General features: G+C 35.1%; 1 protein-coding gene across 1 annotated transcript; it reads right to left on the bottom strand.

Moving 5' to 3' along the window:
- Positions 1-6077: 6077 nt before the first annotated feature.
- Positions 6078-17818, bottom strand: LOC110710102 (MORC family CW-type zinc finger protein 3-like). Its single transcript, XM_021888366.1, has 14 exons — positions 17738-17818; positions 16614-16773; positions 14163-14544; positions 13522-13705; positions 12931-13032; positions 11914-12240; positions 11526-11609; positions 11286-11444; positions 10143-10226; positions 9731-9868; positions 8240-8352; positions 7455-7618; positions 6673-6747; positions 6078-6448 (listed from the first exon to the last, which is right to left on the bottom strand). The coding sequence occupies exons 1-14, from the start codon at positions 17816-17818 to the stop codon at positions 6339-6341; spliced, it is 2163 nt and encodes a 720-aa protein (XP_021744058.1). The 3' UTR covers positions 6078-6338.
- Between the last annotated feature and the right edge of the window lie 206 nt (positions 17819-18024).

The raw sequence follows: 18024 nt of genomic DNA, 5'->3' as shown, positions 1-18024 counted from the left end.
GTTTCGGTCTCACCTATTGCTTGTTGTAGTATTGACATTGCCTTAGCATTCTTCTCCAGCAACTTGTGATCAGCAGTGACCAATTCGCTATCTTTCTTGGGAACCTGGTTCCCCTCAACATCTGTCTTGAGAATGATATTAGGACCATTTTTAACTACGAGCCAGCATTCATAATCAATACCCATGATAACATTCTGGATCCTGTTCTTCCACCAAGCATAATTATTTCCATTAAACTTGGGTGACTTGTTGTCATCACCGATTGCACTTAATTCTTGAGTACTCATTCTTAACTCCTCTAGATGTTACTCTTTCGAGAAGCTTAGGCTCTGATACCAATTGAAGGTTCAATGGGCACTCAAGAGGGGGGGGGGGTGAATTGAGTGTTAAGTAATCGTTGGCTAATTTTGCTTCTTTTCGGATTATGTGTGAGGAACCAGTTGTGCTGGTTCCCGTACGCAGCGGAATATAAATAAGCAATAAAGAAGACAACAAATTTAACGAGGTTCAGCCAACTCAGGCCTACGTCCTCCTATCCTAAGTTCTTTATTAATCTACTCCGAAAAACAAAGACAAAGAACACTCTGCTGTTTCCCTACTCCGGGAACCAGCAAACCCCACACTCTACTCCGAGTGTGCTCTCGACTTACACTCGTAAGCCCAATGTGTTTGAACTCACAAACACTCACCCAGCCTTTAACCCCTTTGTTAAAGACTCAATACAAGAATCAAGAACTCTCCTTTGATCTCACTTCTACGAAGCTAATTAAGAGAGAATGTTTTTGTACTAGAATGCTCTTGTATATGACTTGATGAATGGGATTAGTGCTTAAGTATATGCTCTCAAATAATTGCTCTTTTTAATTTCTGGAGAGGCACACGAAATATGTGAAATAAGATGAGTTTATATAAGCTTAGATTCCTAAAACCTAGTTTCCTTAAATCACACAATCTTAGAGAATAAGATATATTGTAATTTTAGGAAAGTATTTATCTTATTTGATTTAATCACAAAGATAGAATCAATTAAGATAAATACTCCTAGTTTTTAGGTAACCAAGAATATTTCATCTTATTTCCAGCTGCACAAAATATTTTCAAAAAAATCTTTTTGTAAAATCTTTTTCCAAAACGGCAGCTCGAATATTTCGTACAGTGAACCTGGTTCCCCAACCTGGTTCCCTGAATTGAAACATGTTATGAAACCTGTTCCAACTTTGTACCAGATTTCATATCATACTTCAATATACTTTTAAGCACTTATATAACCCAAACATGCAAGCATACTACGGAGCATATTACATGAAAACCTAGATAACATATTAAAGCATAAATCGTCTTTTCTTCATGTAATCTTCAAGACTTGAATCTTCCTTGAATACTTCTATTATGAGCAAACAATCTTTCTTCGAAATATCTTCGAAAGGCTTCTATGCTCCAAGTCTTGGAATCAACTCAACTACTGCACATGTAACATGGTTAATGCACAATAAAGAGTATGTGACTGCTTTTCCGCATAGCAGTCAAGGAAACGGTTCATACTGGTTCCCCACCAGTACATAGCACATTTATCATCTAACTGTTTCCTGTATATAGATAAGTTAGTTCAATAGATAACTCATATAATCAATAACTTATCTAGGAAAACAGTGTTCTATTTTAGTTGGTTCCCCCAACTGTATTGAACACTTTCAAAGACCTGTTTCCCTTAGCTGTTTGTCATCATTCAAAACTATCAATCAAAACCTAAGGGACTCAACATGCGTCATGTTTGCGCCATGCAATATTTAGCTAAATATATACACCACGAGTTGCGAGTATGAAATATTACATAATATATACTTGTATACGTTTTGAAAGAGATTGACACCAAATCCATTGAATTATACGCTACCTAAGAAGGATAATATGTTATGGGTTCAGCCCAATTGGTGGTAAAATGTTTTTTGTATTTGGCTCTTTTTACTTGGTCAATTTTTATTACATTTTTACTAGTTAGTAGTAAGTCCTTTTGGGCTTATTTTTTTTTGGTGGCTTTCTTAGAAAGCTTTGGGGTAAAAAATGTTTGTGAGATTAGGGCAGCAGCCAAGTGAAGTGATGAGAGGATTCATTCACAAAAATTAGAACACACAAAAGAGAGAAATAGAGAGAGTTTCATTCTCGGTTTTTCTGGACAGCCTTTACAGATCTGGCTGTTTCCGGAAATTCAACCGTTGGATCATCCTCAAATTTTGACAGCTTGTTCCTGACATCAAGGGATTCATTTTGGACGGTGGAGATCGTCGTTTGAGCTCTGGTTTGGTCATAATCGTCCTTGGACAGAAGTGCTGTTTTTGGGTGATTTCTACTCCTCTTGTTCTCTATTTTTCATCTCTTGTTGTTTGTTGTTGTTGGTGGGTGTATAAACCTTTTGTAGACTGATTTGGGTTTATTTTACCCTCAATTATCAATAAGAGAAGTTAGGGTGGACTCCTTAACGGTCCCGTGGTTTTTTATCCTTCACATCGAAGGGGTTTTCCACGTAAAAGTCTAGTGTGTTGATTATTATCTTTTCTTCCTAGTATTGTTGGTGCTATTGCTATTTTGCTACTGCATTATTGCTGATATTGTGTGTGGTTATTTAGTTGTGAAATAATTTGGGTTGATTTGTTTGAATTATTGGTTGATTGTCTTGAGTTGGTGATTTTGTGAGAGTCGTAGTGACCTCTTCCGATCCCTACATAATATACATTGAATTATATTTGTAGATGACTTTTCTTTCACACACTATAAACATTGAAAAAATGATTAAGTGATCTTATCTAGCTAGGTTTTCTCATTTGATGTAATGAATCCATTTCTGATCTTAATTGAAATCGATCTAAATATATCAATTCCATCTATAATCAAAGATAATGACGCAACTAATTAATTGTGTTTATTGTACACATTGTACATTTTATTGAAGATGGATTATTATATGTGCAACATATGCAAGTAGCTAGATAGGTGATGGAGACTTATATTCGCTGACTCAAGATCAATAGGTGATGGAGACTATATTCGATGACTCAAGATCAATGCAAGTAGATTGACCACAATAAAATTAAATTAATTACTCCTACATGTTTTATAAATCAGATAAGTCTTAAATTTGTGCTCTTATCTATTCATCTTATTCCTCGGGTGATATTGCTTGATTTTAGGCAGACTAAAATCTTGTAAATAATGGAGTAAAAGACCCTTGCTAGAGAAAACCTTATCCGATTCTGAAAATGGCTATTTTCTATTTTAAATTATAATCAAGAAAATTATTGAAAAGTAAGAGAGATAAGAAGGCAGACCTATAAATTACAGACCTAATTGCCTAATTGGCAATGTAATCTTAAATTAATAGTTGGAATGATAAATGATAAATTGCGAGGTTGGTAGTATATTGTAGTGTTTTCTCTGTGTTTTACACCTGCTAAGAAAAAAGGACTACAGGAAAAAAAATAAAAAGTATAAACCTATTAGGCTACTACCCACATGAATAATTTGTTACGTGATAGTAAACAATGATCATGATAATAAATTTATATTGTATTTTTGCAAGAGAATACTCATATTGCTTGTGTATAGTGATCCATTATATGTAGTAATAAACAAAGACATAGGATTTCTTTCTTAAAAAATAAATTTCATTATCATTAGATAATCGACCCTTTCTTTCTTGAAGGACCTCATGGACGGGAACTGATTGCAAAAGAAGGAAACCAGCCACCGAGCCGCATCAACATTACCTTGTGAAGAGGTTTGTTTGAAATCCAAACTTGTTCATCAAAAGTTGGACTAGTGAAAAATGTTAAAGATACTAAGAATGAATTTAACATAACAAAAACGTATCAAATTAAACTAATAAAGTTTTTCTTTCATCAAAACTACAATAATTATATACGTTTTACAATTGACACGTCCCTTGTAAAATCTCATCAAAGAATCAATGAGTAACAAACTAAACTCAAATTTCTCAACTTAAAATAAGCCTAGCCGAATGTAATAAACAAACAAACAATTGGATTCATCCACATAGAGGTGTCAAAACCACACCCGACCCGATTCGAAATCGACCCGAAAAATATTCGATTTAGATTTGGACTCGTATAAACATAATAATTTAGCATGACTCAACTTTAAAAATTGACCCGACCCACCCGATCTCATCAGACCCGATCCGATCATTCAAATTGACACCTCAACATCCACATTCCGCATCCCTACATTTTGCATTTTTGCAACACCATACACCATTTGTCCATAATAGTGTTTTATAATTTTGTTGGCAGAAAATCAACACAACACACCAATAAGCCCATAAAAAAATTGTAACAAATAAACAAATCCAAACAAAGCCCACAACCAACCTTAACAAGAAACGACCCAAAAACCCAATAAAACCTCTCTCTTCAAAACCCTAAAACCCCTTTCTCCCTGTCTTCATATAAATACATGCTAATCATTTCTCATAATTAACCAAGTCGACGCCATGAATCTCCATCTTCACACCTTAATCTGAAAACCCTAATTTTATTTCTTTCTATCCTTTTTTTTATTTTTTCCTACAAATTCATTATATATGAATAATTTTATTGCAAAACCCCCAAATTTCTGTTATTTCTCTTCAATTTTGTGTAAATGAAATTGCTGGAAAAGCGGTATCTAGATTAATCCAGTGTTAGATGCTTCCTGAGACCAGCCAAATTAAAATTCGATCATCTGACTTGGTGGATGTTTTCTCTCTAGCAACCCACCGTTGTCCCGATCTGATACATTTTTATTGAATTTTTCTCAAAAATTAGGGTTTTTATTTTTCTGGGTTTTGATGATTTTTAAATTAAGGTGATTTTATTTTTTGGAAAATTGAATTTTGAAATGCTGGTAATGTAGTGTATAGAAATTTTAATTAAGTAAAAAAAACCCTTTCTGTACATCTCCCATGACCAGCTACATCAAATTATCCCAACCATTTATGCCCAAAATATTCCGGATTTTTTACCCTTTTACTACGGTAAAAATCCCTGTCCGGGTTGGGATAGTTTTACCTTTTTGTTAATTTAATGTTTATAGTTAGCCCGCGTTACATATAATGAAATTGATATCGTAGTTGAAACTGTGAATATGTTTGCATAGAAAACCAGACATTAGTCAAGTATCAGAATTAATGACTTAAAATCAAAGTAGCTGATACAGTTACGAGTCTGGTAAATTATAATTCAGGGTCTCATCGTTACAGATGTTGTTCCTTTTATGCTCACATCTGCTCCATTTGGAACCTACATTTTTTTTAAATAAATTATTTTGCAAGTTAGCAAGATTTTAAAATTTTACTGGTAAAAGGAAATTTTGATTCATAGAATCTGTTTGAAACTTTAAATTTGGATGTTTGGGTTTTATGTGGGTTGCTGAAACTCAAGAACTGTTAAAAGGACTCACATATAACCATTTATAATTTTACAGATTATTTGAGTAAATTAAAGTTGATTTGAGATTAAAATTGAAATCGAACAATGTATCTCTAAATTAATCATTTAATAACAGAATTGGATATAAAATGTATCAATAAGTTTGATAGTTCTTGGAATCTTAAGGAGTTTAAGTTTTTAATAAATATACAAGTATTTTCTTTAATTGGACACAACCTAACGTGAAAAAACTTATAACGCGGGACATTGCTCACGTTCGCCAGATTCTTCATAAAATTTTTGCTGTAATGTGAACAAAATATGCACGACTTGGTTATGGCATAGCAGCGGGTTTGGCTTCACGACATGTCACGACCAATGCAAGCGTTGCCAAAAGACATAAGCAGTAAGATGATAAGGCCAATATGAAAACCTACCTTCACACAATACACAAAGTAATTACTGTAGCAAGGAACATAAACAGCAATTAAGCACTAGGTTTGATTAGGTCCTATTCAAAACATAAATAATCGTAAACATGTACTCTGTAAAACGATATGTTCCAAAAGATTAAATGTGCTCTACATTCTTCAAATGATTCTATCTAAACATTCTTCAAATGAGCTTGCTAAATGATTCTATCTAAACAAGATCCAGTAACAGCAATGAGCTTTACATTCTTCAGATGAATTAAATGTGCATGTGAATGGCCTTCCTATACAAAATATTTTCATCCACCATGCGGTATATACAAGCCAAAATGGCAAATATTAACATCTAGTCTAGTAAAACAAGCCAAAATGGCGAGTACTATCTAGCAAAAGATCACCCCGTAATAGTGTATACACGAGAAAATCCAAAACGAATGTGTGTTAGCAAATCTTCTGTATAGTTCAAAATGTGCTGAAATGAAACTCACTAATCCTGTATGTACTTCCTAGCATTTTGCACACCTCTTTTACGCCTTTTAATGACAGGAATCTCTTCATCATCCTCCGCTGGTGGAGTTGACTTGTCTTGACCCTTTCCTAGGATAAGATACACAAATAATAAGTCAAAAGTGGGCATGCAAGAAAATACATTTTATTACACCCTCCATTTTATATTGTTCTTCCTACTTTTGACCATTGTCTTACAAAAAGATTCTGAGAAGAGAAATATGAAACGGAGGGAGTAAAATAAATTCCTGCAAAAGATTAAAAATGTGACAAAATTCATGATATCTACATATAATTCCAAGCAATTGATGCACCTCTTCTGGCCTTTTTAACAGTGGGAGTTTTTTCATCACCTTCTGCTGGTTGGGTTGACTTGTCTTCACCCTTTGCTAAAAGATAAAATACACATGAAATGTAAATCAAGATTGGATAAGCAAAAAAAGCACATTTAATTGAAAAAAATAATTCTGTAAATGAAACACAATCATTTCCACAATTCCACAAGCAGGTGGGCTGAAATTCAGGTTAAATGTTATTCATCAAGCACATATGAGAAAGCATAATCTTTCAGGCTTAAGATTCTTAGGTTGTGGTATGCCGTATGGGCGAGATCATGAGGAGTTTGGGAGCAAGGAGCACTTGAGTATGAGATGATGGAGAGGGAAGGAGTCAAGGAGGTGGTGAGTAGCAGTGGCAAGTGATAGAGGATGAGGGAGGAGACAGGATTTCTTCTAATCAAATACCTTGATTTATGAAAATGGAGTTATAGAACCCTCCCATTAACCCCCCACAGCCCACTCTCGTTCTACCACACAGATACAGCCAAACTGATCCATTCCCCTTGTGGCCTTAACTGCCATAAAGCACCCCAGGACTCAAGGTGTTAGAAACTAGCACAAATTGGTGCAGAAGGGACCCGCAGGCAATACAAAAAGGAGTAAGGATGTTCAACATAGTGTTTGTGTTTCGGCATAAAAATTATAACTTTGACTTCATGTTCTTAGAATAATCGGGCAACAAGGCCAGTAATTCAAATGAAGGACCACCATCCTTCATAACAAAAAGAAAAATTAGCCAAGGCAGGCTAAGTAGATACCTTCTGCTATAGGACTGGCCCTACCAATCTGTAAGCCTTCAGAGTCAGCAATTTTGCTTGGATCATGACCAGATGACCTCTTCAGCTCCACTGTGATTACTCCATGACCAGGCTTCTGCTCAGGCATTTCACATCTTCCATTGAAAGGATCCATGTAACAGAACCTGTTGCAATAGACCAAAAAGGGGGGAGTGAAGAAAAGAGTAAAATGCATTAGTAAGAGAACACATCATCAATATCGCAATACTTCTGCCTTGGATGCCAAGGGCAGGGTAAAATTGAGCCATACCATTAATAACATTTGTAAATTTAGGAAAAGAGCCTGATTCGTCTTAGTTTAAATCCTACTCCCTCCATACTTGAAATATTGTCCCATTTGTCGCATTTAAATTGATTAGGAGTTGTATCAAATGGGTAGGTAGTTTTTCCTTTTGCATGTGGTGTAGTAAATAATGCACAAAGACGACTCCCTCCCCCCTCCTCAAAATGAGCAATAGAGAGTTTGGAATTGTAAAGCCAAATATATGTATCAGTTTATCATCACACCTTCAGCACCATGGTACAGTTTATCAGAATTTTTTTTCCTTATTTTTGTTGTTAAAAAATTTGTATTTATCACTCACGCAATTATGCAAGTGTCATCCCTACAAAGACAACTTACAAAAATTTGGAGCAGTTAAATTTTGAAACTTTGACCATTCTCATGAGCGACAGGAAAAGCAAGAGAGCAGAATTTTGATTACTCTGTATATTCTAATTCAAAGAAATCATTAAAAGAAAAATACCAGTCTTTAGGTAGATTCATGCTGTCAAAATCAGCATTTAATAATCTCCACTTCCTGCACTTGTCACACTGCACCCATTCATTATCAGGCTTGTATCGAGCATGGCCTTTTTTCTGACAAATACAAACAAAAAAATAAAAGCAAGTTATATGACCTAAACTGCTGAAAAATCTCATTGGCTTTCAAGCACCACTATATGTCTATACATACTGTCAGCAATTTAGACAGTTGAGGGTTGATATAATAAGTAAACTTAAAATGAGCAGTAAACAAGCAATGCAACAATTTTATCTGGTCACATTGCTAAAGCAATACAGAAAACCAGGTAAGTAATACTTCTTAGATCTTAATGCAGCGTAGTTGAACACATAGCACCTCACCAGACAATACTATTAACAGACAATAAAAAGACCAAATAAACTTGGCTCACAATCTAAAAAATGCTACATTACCAACAAAAAAAGAATTATCAAAATAAAAGGAATGACTATGTAATAACTCTTCTTCCAATGAACCTTAAGCACCGACATCAAATGATCATTATTGTCATTATTTAACCACATAGGCTGACATTGAAACCCATCAAAAGTGTATAAGGCTAATAGCAGGTAAAAGAAAGAGCTTTGTTTGACTGCTTTTTACCTGACCAGTGTCAGTCAGCTGGCACCCCAACAATTAGCTACAGGAATATTCATTACTTGGGGGTAGGAGTGTTCAACCTCCCCCTAACCCCCGGGAAAAATCCAAAACCCATCTGCCAACTATATAGATCGGAGAGAGATTAATGGCCACTGGAAAGCCTAAGTTAAGTTGCTCCAAGGCCATTCATAGGCCGTCATGGCCCATTTATCTATACCACTCCTACATCTATAGTCTTTCTCTTCCTCACTCTTCCTTTTGTTTCTGATCCTACAACCTTCACCTTTAAAAACCCCATCAACAAACCTTCCCCAGAAAGGTTCAAGACTTATTTCTGCCATAATCTTATTGCCAGTTTTAAAATAGCCAACACAGCTAACAGGAGGGGGGAGGCCGGAACACACAACCCTACAAAAAAAAAGAAGTGAATTCCGACATAGGTTTTGCATGAAAGACTATTTCAGTTGACACTAGATTTCAGTTGACAAAGCACATGTAGGGTTGTAGTGGTACAGCAAGGAAAGGAGGAAAAAAAAGAACACCAGAGTGACTTAGTGGCTTTATGCCCAACATTCCACTTGGACCCCTAGGATTTGCAAAAGACAACAATTGCCATTACTGAGGTCCAAACTTCCACCTTGTAAACTAAGTTTGCTCCAGTTCTTTTTATCTCGATCGTTATATTAATCTATCCAAGAGCTAAAGCTTAATAAATTTCCAAGCCGCCTAATTAATAAGCACTTTGAACGACATTAAAAAAATGTAAATGTAACCATTGTTCATCTGGAATAACAAGTGTAGGCATAGAGAGAAAAACTATGCAAGCATAAAAGTAGAATATATATAGCATACCAGCTGTACTGGATCAAAAAACTTATCCCAGTATTCATCTGCCTGCTTTCCCAACCATTCTTCAAGCAAAGCATATGGCTCACAATCTTGGAATCCTTGCTTGTTGTTATGAACCCAAACACCACCATTCCCATCATCCTGAATCCAAAAGATGAACAAACGATAGTTTAGCAGAACAGTAATCATAATTTTTTTTTAAAAAGGGAAAGACAAACCTTATAAATAATGGCTGTAGAATACATGATTACATAATGACATGTACAGCATTATCAACATATATAATTGCTTGATATTGAATACCCAGAAAGAATCTCAGCCCACTAAGAAGATCCTTTTCTACCTCAGACAAGAGCGTCACCAGAAGCATTGGTGTAATGATATAAATTACGGACGGGGGGGGGGGGGGGCTCACCATCAATTCAGTAACTTCTACAACACCAATTACACCTCGACCCATATCAGCACTGTGAACCATGCCACCTACTCTCTTGTACGCCTGGAAAGAAAGAAAGACGGTAAGAGAGAGAATAAGTTAGCTTTTGGTTAAGGATAGAGGAAGAACGGGGGTGGGCTATACGGACTCGAACCGTAGGCCTTCTCGAGTTCTCGGTAAAACCGATCAAAGATCAGTAGAAAGTATAAATCTTACAAATTACAGTAGCTTTTAAGTAGATCAATAGTTTAGTCCATCAACCACTTTCTTGTGATTAAAAAAGCATGCAAAAGCAGGCACGTTCTCCTATTAAAATAAATTTTTCTCCCAAAATATAATTACACTACATTAGAAGAGGTAACATGTTATTACCTTAGGGGATTTAATCACAGAGTTTCATCTTTAAGCACATATTCAAACCAATGAAAATTATTTAAATAAGAGAGAAGTAGAGAACACATGATAATATAGTGATTAAAGACTATTTACATAATCTATTGAGAACAACCGATACATTGGCTACTTCTGTCAATGAAAGGAAACCCATCTTCTAATTTATTTCTTACAAGCTCCATATAAACTTTAAAATCAGAACGTAAAACCCCTTTAACAGAAACCATTCTATACAAACTACGAGATATATTGGCCAAATAACAGTGAACAATTCTACTTTATGTTCCTTCAAACCCAGGCATACACATTACCTGATTCCCTACCCCCCCCCCCCCTGCGAATTGAGAAAGGAACATTTAAACATGAATGTGGTACATTTTGCCTAAATTGACAATACTCAGTAGTGACTAAAATTCACATATCCAATCTCATACTAGCCAATTTGGCAACACTGTTCCATACTTTGCCATGTATCTATGCACATAGCCACCCACGCATCAACATCAACTCCTATTTGTTGATAAGAAAATATTGCGATGACATCTACCGCTATTTTTAGAGACCAACCCACACTAATATCACTTAATCCCACTAAAGCATGACATATACGATACACCCATAAAGTTGCAGCTTAACGATGATAAGGAAATGAGGAAGCATGCAATGAACAAGAATGTTCAGAAAAAAAATCCCCAGCCATCCACATTTAGATGAGAAAATGTTGCTGACCTCTATTAGACGGCCGTGCCAATATAAGAATATTCCACAGTTTGCCTCATCCCACTCTATCTGACAGCGACCAAGAGTAAGCCGGACTTGTTTGCCCATTATTTCCCCATTATGGTGAGCAGTATTATTAAGAGATTTGGCCAAGGGTCGACTTCTAACCTGTCAAGCGGAGTTACAATTCACCACTAAACAGATAGAATTTAATAACCCATAATAGCAAGAGAAAGTTAATGGAATTACCAGTGAGCCTTGAACATATATCTTCATCCTAGGCTCTAAAAATATGACTTCCAAATAAGAACGAAGTGAATAATCTAAAGAAACCTGGAAAGGAACGAAGGTGGAGAAAAAAAGCAATAAGTATTTACCGTAATCATAAAAGCATAGCCACATCTACCATATGTAAATTTGACCAGGTACGTCACTAATAATTTAGATATCAACATCGAAAATGAAAAACAGAAATATATTCCAGAAAAAGGCAAAGCATCTAATTTGATAAGTTACGATAACACAAAAAAGTTATTGTTAGACTAAAAGACAAAGCAAAATTTGCAAAACTGATCTTACAATCTGTTTAGTAATAGCATCAGAAGAACGAAATATTAGAAGAGAATGTGCTCCTAACCTTTCTACTTGTCTGCCCAGGACGTTTTCTTACACGTCTAGAACGAATATATATGTCACCCTGGTGAAAGGTGCTCCCACCGCGCAAGCCTGCTTGCCATTCCAAAGTGTACTCTGCGCCCCATTTATCCAAATTCCATATATAGATCTGCGTTCCTGTATTTCCTCTAAATAGGCCAGCCTTTTCACCAATTAAATACTCATTGAATGGTGAAAACTGCTTCATCGCATTCAGGTTGTACTTCGCTAGTGCTTCAGACTGTACACTTGTATCAATGTCCATGCACTGAGCTTGTCGACAGTAGCTGACAACAGGTATCTCCACATTCTGCATCGTGGGAAGACACATGCCGGTATGAAAAGTACCCACATAATACCCAGAAACTGCGCACACAGTATACTCAACCACAAAAGAAAAAAACCACACAAATATACATCACATAGTCCCTGGTAAAAATTGTGAACAACTCAGTAATGCCCATGGGCTGTAGAAGCGTCATCTTGAAAATTTAGTTTTGCGACTTGAGGCAGTTTCAGCAGGAAATTTGGGAAACTACGGTCTTTTTCTTACTTCCAAGTGCTTTTAGAGATAAGCTTTAAAATTGACCATAACTTATTCATACAAGACAAAGAGATATTCAAACATTTGCAGCTGCTGAAATTAGCATCTAATACAGTAACAACTCTAATAATATGTAGTAATAAATTATACGAATCTTGTTAATCCAACATGAACTCTGTTGTATTCAGCAAAACCTTTTATCTGATTCCATGACATATACACACAAGCAACACAGAAGAAATTAAGTTGACATAAAGTCACGGAATTAAAGGGGAGGGAAAGAGAGATTTGTGGTGGGGTACATTTTTAACTCCACGGCCCCATTTGATGGTTGCAAAAGAAAAGCAACATAACAACATTGTATACACACAAAGCAAGAGTCAGGAGTTTTACAGAGATTTTACACAGCAATAAAGTGGGTGAGGGGCAGGGGGAGAAAAGTTTGTGATGGCTTACGTCCTTTCCTTCATTTAATGATTGCGAAAGAAAAGCAACAGAACGAGAATGTGTTGTCTGTGTTAGGACTAGAGCATCTCTGCCCAGTCTCATTGACCCTGTCTGACAAAAAAAAAAAAAAAAACCTAGCATTAGATGACGAGGAAAGGTCCCAATACAAACTGACAAAAGCAAGAGATCCAAAAACGTTGAATGAGTTCATGAAACTTCATGAACATAAGCCACATAACAACCCTTAGAGTTCAATTAATATGATACTGCAGATAGTGCCTATTCACATTTCTGATGCAACAAAAACATGCTCCCTCATGGGGAATCCTAACTATCTACTTTATTGTGAATTCTGTCATTATCAAAGTCACCTGCAGACAAGAATGCATCAGGGAGCTAAAGCTACCAAGCAAATATTGAGCATACACATGCCATTCTGAAGTCCAACGAAAATAGAGTACAGCAGAAGACACAGTGGCTAGGAAGATCAGATACACATTTTGGCCCAAGAGAATCTCATCTACTGATTCATTATATTTATCTCTTCCGAAAGTTGCCCAAGGACACTGTAAAAGTAAAACAATTTGATGAAAAGCTTACCTTGAAACCAACACCAAATCTTCCAATACAATCTTGATTATCTTCGTCAGGTACTTTGTGCCCAAATGAAATCATCCTCAATATCTCTTGGTGATTCATTCCAACACCATCATCAATTACAGATAGCATAGGAATCTCAGAGCCTACAGTCTTATCAAATATAGTCTCAACAGCAATCTCTAGCCTGTTGAAAAATTCTTAAATGATGTTAAACATAGCAGATATTAGGATGCAAAATAGTACTCCATCCATACCTAAATAATAGGCCACATTTGATTGTGGTCATTTAGAGAAAATTAAGATATAATAAAAAACTTCCTATTCAAATCTTTTTAAATTTCCACCATAGCACATGATAGGTTTCGATTAAAGGATATAATTAAGGGAAATAGAGTTTAAAATTTAGAAAGTGCACAAATTTTGGGACAGCCAAGTAAAATTGTGGGCATATTAGTTACGGACACAGGAAGTTTTATATTCAAAGTAAAATCACAATCAATGACATTGCACAAAGTTATAAAATTCATAAACTTAACTGTAAGCTCAAGTTAACTATTGTTATTTCACAAAAAACGATTCATTCAACACAAACAAAAGATTAAATAAGGATGAATATCTGAAAGCAGAGAATTTCAACTGACCTTGATGCCCTTGCATCCCTTGAATTATCAACAAGCTCTGCAATTGCACCAAAGATCCAACCAGAATGAGCATGACCGAGAGTTTTCAGATAACTTGGGTCCGTAACAAAATTTCTTTCTGCAGCCACATCTTCCTTTGTGGAGCAGAGCTGAAGACTATTGTGCTCATGACACTTGGAAATAGAGGAACAGGTAGCCTTTTCAGCAGAACTACTTCCCTTCAAATAAGCATCTGACTCAAATGCAACGTTTTTCATAAAATGACGTGGAGAATTGGAAAGCAATAATGGGTTTTTTACTTCGTCTTCAAGCATCAACCGAGTACTTGGTAATGGGGTACCCGGTAATGGGCTCATTGCCTTTACTGCAGCTTTATGCATAACTGTAAGAACCACAAACTCAAATTAGTAACCACAATTACCTTGAGCTTTAAGCATAGAAAAATTGCTTGGAAAGAAAATTGTACTAATTCCATTTCCTCAAGCAATTTGATGGTTCGTGCATGAAGAAGGAAAAGGGGAAGCAGATTGTTAGTAGCTTGAGATATGTTTTGTAAGGTTCTTAAGTTCTTTGAATTCTTTTACGACACTTGATATAACTTGAGATATGCTCTTTATTTTAAGGACCAGAAATCCATTCGTAATTTTGCAGCAATAATCACGAATCATAATTTTCCCTGAAGTATAAGTTCACAGTTCTCTAATTAGGCATTTCTGAGTACGACAACTTAATAATTTTTCCTCAAGCATTTACCTTGAGCAGATACATCCTTGGTGTCAACTAATAATAATTATTTTATGACATATCAATATATGTGTTTAGATCTGATGAGAAGTATGCTTAATGTGAGAAGCGTAAGAAGTTCAGGTACATTTAGGTGTCACTATGATACATCAAGCATACATTGTGGATATAATAATCATACACTGAAGATGCATTATGCATGCCTAGGAAAAGAAAATGAAAGCAACTCTGTCCATCTTTCTCTATGTTCTTTTTGATACTAAATTTTTTAAAATCGACATCCCACTGTTTATAAGCTCCGAGTAAAGGAATTTATGCATATAAATATCCAACTTCATTTAAATTCTACTCTCTTTTACAGGTACATTAAGGATCAATTACAGATGCATTAAGGAGCCATTATAGATACATCAAACTAAGGGTACAAATACACCAGATTATCAGAAAGATGTCATCTATAACTAGAATAAAGTATTTGAAAAAATCCTTAAAGCCAATAGTTAGTTTAAATAACATTAAAAGCTATTTCAGATCTGCTAGTCCACAAACAAAGCTCAGATTATTGCTGCTTCGATAAACCAATCACACCAGCCACCAAAGTATAAGTAGGTTAAATGGAAATACAAACAATAATAAGATCCAAAAGCTTGATGCCGAAAGATGAAGATAATGGAGAGGAGAGAGATGAAATTGATTGAAATTTGAACATGCCATTGTTGCAGCTTCAATGAAAAAGCCAATGGAGAGTGAAGAAATATCGAATAATTTAGTTCAAAAAGATTGAAACTACTAACACAATGTGATTCAATTGATAGAAATATGACAGATGAAAAAAGAATAAGATTCAATTTGAGAGAGAGAGAGAGAGAGAGAGAGAGAGAAAGGCATAAACATGAGGAAAAAGCCATAAATTAAAGAGAGAAGTGATCCATCAAAAAGTTTCCAAAGGCTTGTAAAGTTGTAAGTTATGCCCCGTGTTTTTTCATAAAAAAAATGCTTCAAAATCTTTTGATCTTGACTACAAATATCTATATCTAATGATTGAGGTTACTTCTCACCCTTCTCATTATAAAAGATACATATATATATGGAGGGTGGTGACTAAGAGTAATATGAGTCTTTGAATAAAGATTTGTGTTCATTAGGGTGGAGTGGAAGAAGAAATTCTACACCAACAAGATGTCATGGGCTCATGGCTTACTTTTTTATTTTTGCACCTAAACTCATTGTGTTTTGCAAACTCTATTAATTTCTTTGGTTAAGGTTTCTTGTAACTTTATTAGTGTTTTTACTTTGCATATTTTTGTCTCTTTATACATCCCCTTGCACCTCTTTTATAAAACTTTCTCAAATTTTTAGTTTATATCCTACTTTTGGGTTTTCACTTTACACTGCCATCGTTTTTATTTTGCACACTATTTTTTTCCCGTCCCATTTCAAAATTTCACTTTTCTATCTTTGTTACATTTATTGCGGACAGCTTATTATGACGATTGATGTTAATCGACCCCTAATCATTTTGGGACTAAGGCTTCGTTGTTGTTGGAAAAAGACAAAAAAAAAAAAAAAAAAAAAAAAAAAAAAAAAAAAAAAAACCCTTATCATCCAAGGTCAAAGAGGGAATAAATATCATGCTAGGGAATGAATTTCAGGCTTTCTTTCACATAAATCTAATCAGAACATGTTAGATACTTGGGGAGATCTCACCTATTGTTGCATGCCTTTGGTCCACAGAGGTGTCACATAGTTCCTGCAAATCATAAGCCACCGTAGCATGGGAAAAATACAGGCCATCATCTGTTACATTAGGCTCACGTTGAGATGGAATTACATGAATCTTCATGTTTGCAAGTTTTACAGTAGCAACCTTCAAAACAGAACAGCAGAACATCATTACGCATACTGATTTTAGGCTTAATATGCTTTTATCACTCTTGAAAAATCTCCAAGAAAGTCCGCATAAGCACTTTTATGTTTTCAGTTACCAAAAAATAACAATACATGGCGCTTTGAAAAAAAGAACTAGTTAATTGGCTCTGATTATGCCTTGATTAGTTGCTCTAATATAAAACTAAAATTTCATTTCATGTTCAAAGCTATAACTATACAGATACACATAACATGATAACATAATAGCGTAAATTTTTTATATTATTGAAAGTAGCCAAATGGAGGAATGGGAAGAATGTTACAGAAAAACAAATGTTGTCTATGGTAGCTGTTTGAAAAGGCCTTTGTAGGGGAACATGTTCCATAACAAGAATGCAGGCCACAAGAAAACATAAGGTAAAGCAGTGAAACACTAAGTTTAGATAGATAATTGGCATCAAGGCGTCCAGTCCACTAAACATGGAATTCTTCTAAACTTAATGTTTCACTAAAACATGGAATTCAACTACATTGGAAAAAAGCCCAGTCCACTAAAAACATGGAATTCAACTACATTTGCCCAGATGGGATTCCAATTGAGATGTGGGTATGTTTACACTTAAGTGTTGAATGGTTGCTAAACATCTTCAACAAGATTTTTAAACAACAAAAAGCTAAAGAAATGGAAAAGATCACATTATTACCAAAATTTCAAACTATAATGAAACAAAACTAATGCATTAGATCATGAAATATGATAATTGGGTGTAGATGGAGGAAGTGGGTGAAGGTGCCTGGACATTAATTCGGGATTAAGCCTAAACGAAACAAAGACACTTTGAAGTTGATCCATGCTTGCAAGTAGGAAATCAACACCGTCTACTAGAAGGGGAAAGTTTATCCAAACAAAAAATAAAATAAAAACATAACTATATACATATATTTTAAGAGGTAATGCTTACTTTATTATAGCCGTGAAGGAAGTTAAAAAATTTATTCCATTCAGATTTCTGATCTGACTCATTTTTCTCAGGTGACGGCATAAATGATGGAAAAAATTGGAAAGTTTGGCAAATTAGGAAGGCCTTCTACTGTTTTCATCTTAACTATATCCACATTCCAAGAGGAAGACCTGCAAGTTAGAAATAAAATAGTAATTACCAGAAAATCTACATTCCAAAGAAATTTTCAGAATTATTGGTGCACAAAAAGGAAATAACTATGAGTAAATCAGCCTTCTTATAGCCAC

The sequence above is a fragment of the Chenopodium quinoa genome, unplaced genomic scaffold, assembly GCF_001683475.1.
Source record: "Chenopodium quinoa cultivar QQ74 unplaced genomic scaffold, ASM168347v1, whole genome shotgun sequence".
NCBI lineage: Eukaryota > Viridiplantae > Streptophyta > Magnoliopsida > Caryophyllales > Amaranthaceae > Chenopodium > Chenopodium quinoa.
The sequence above is the reverse complement of the archived record's forward strand: the minus strand, read 5'-3'. Positions and strand labels throughout refer to the sequence as shown.

Excerpts from the sequence above, each read along its gene's own strand:
- LOC110710102 (XM_021888366.1), bottom strand. The coding sequence starts at position 17,818 with ATGCCGTCACCTGAGAAAAATGAGTCAGATCAGAAATCTGAATGGAAT. Across the intron at positions 13,033-13,521 it reads GATTTGGTGTTGGTTTCAAG|ACAGGGTCAATGAGACTGGG; the intron begins GTAAGCTTTTCA and ends TTTTTTTGTCAG. Across the intron at positions 10,227-11,285 it reads GGCACGGCCGTCTAATAGAG|GCGTACAAGAGAGTAGGTGG; the intron begins GTCAGCAACATT and ends CTTTCTTTCCAG.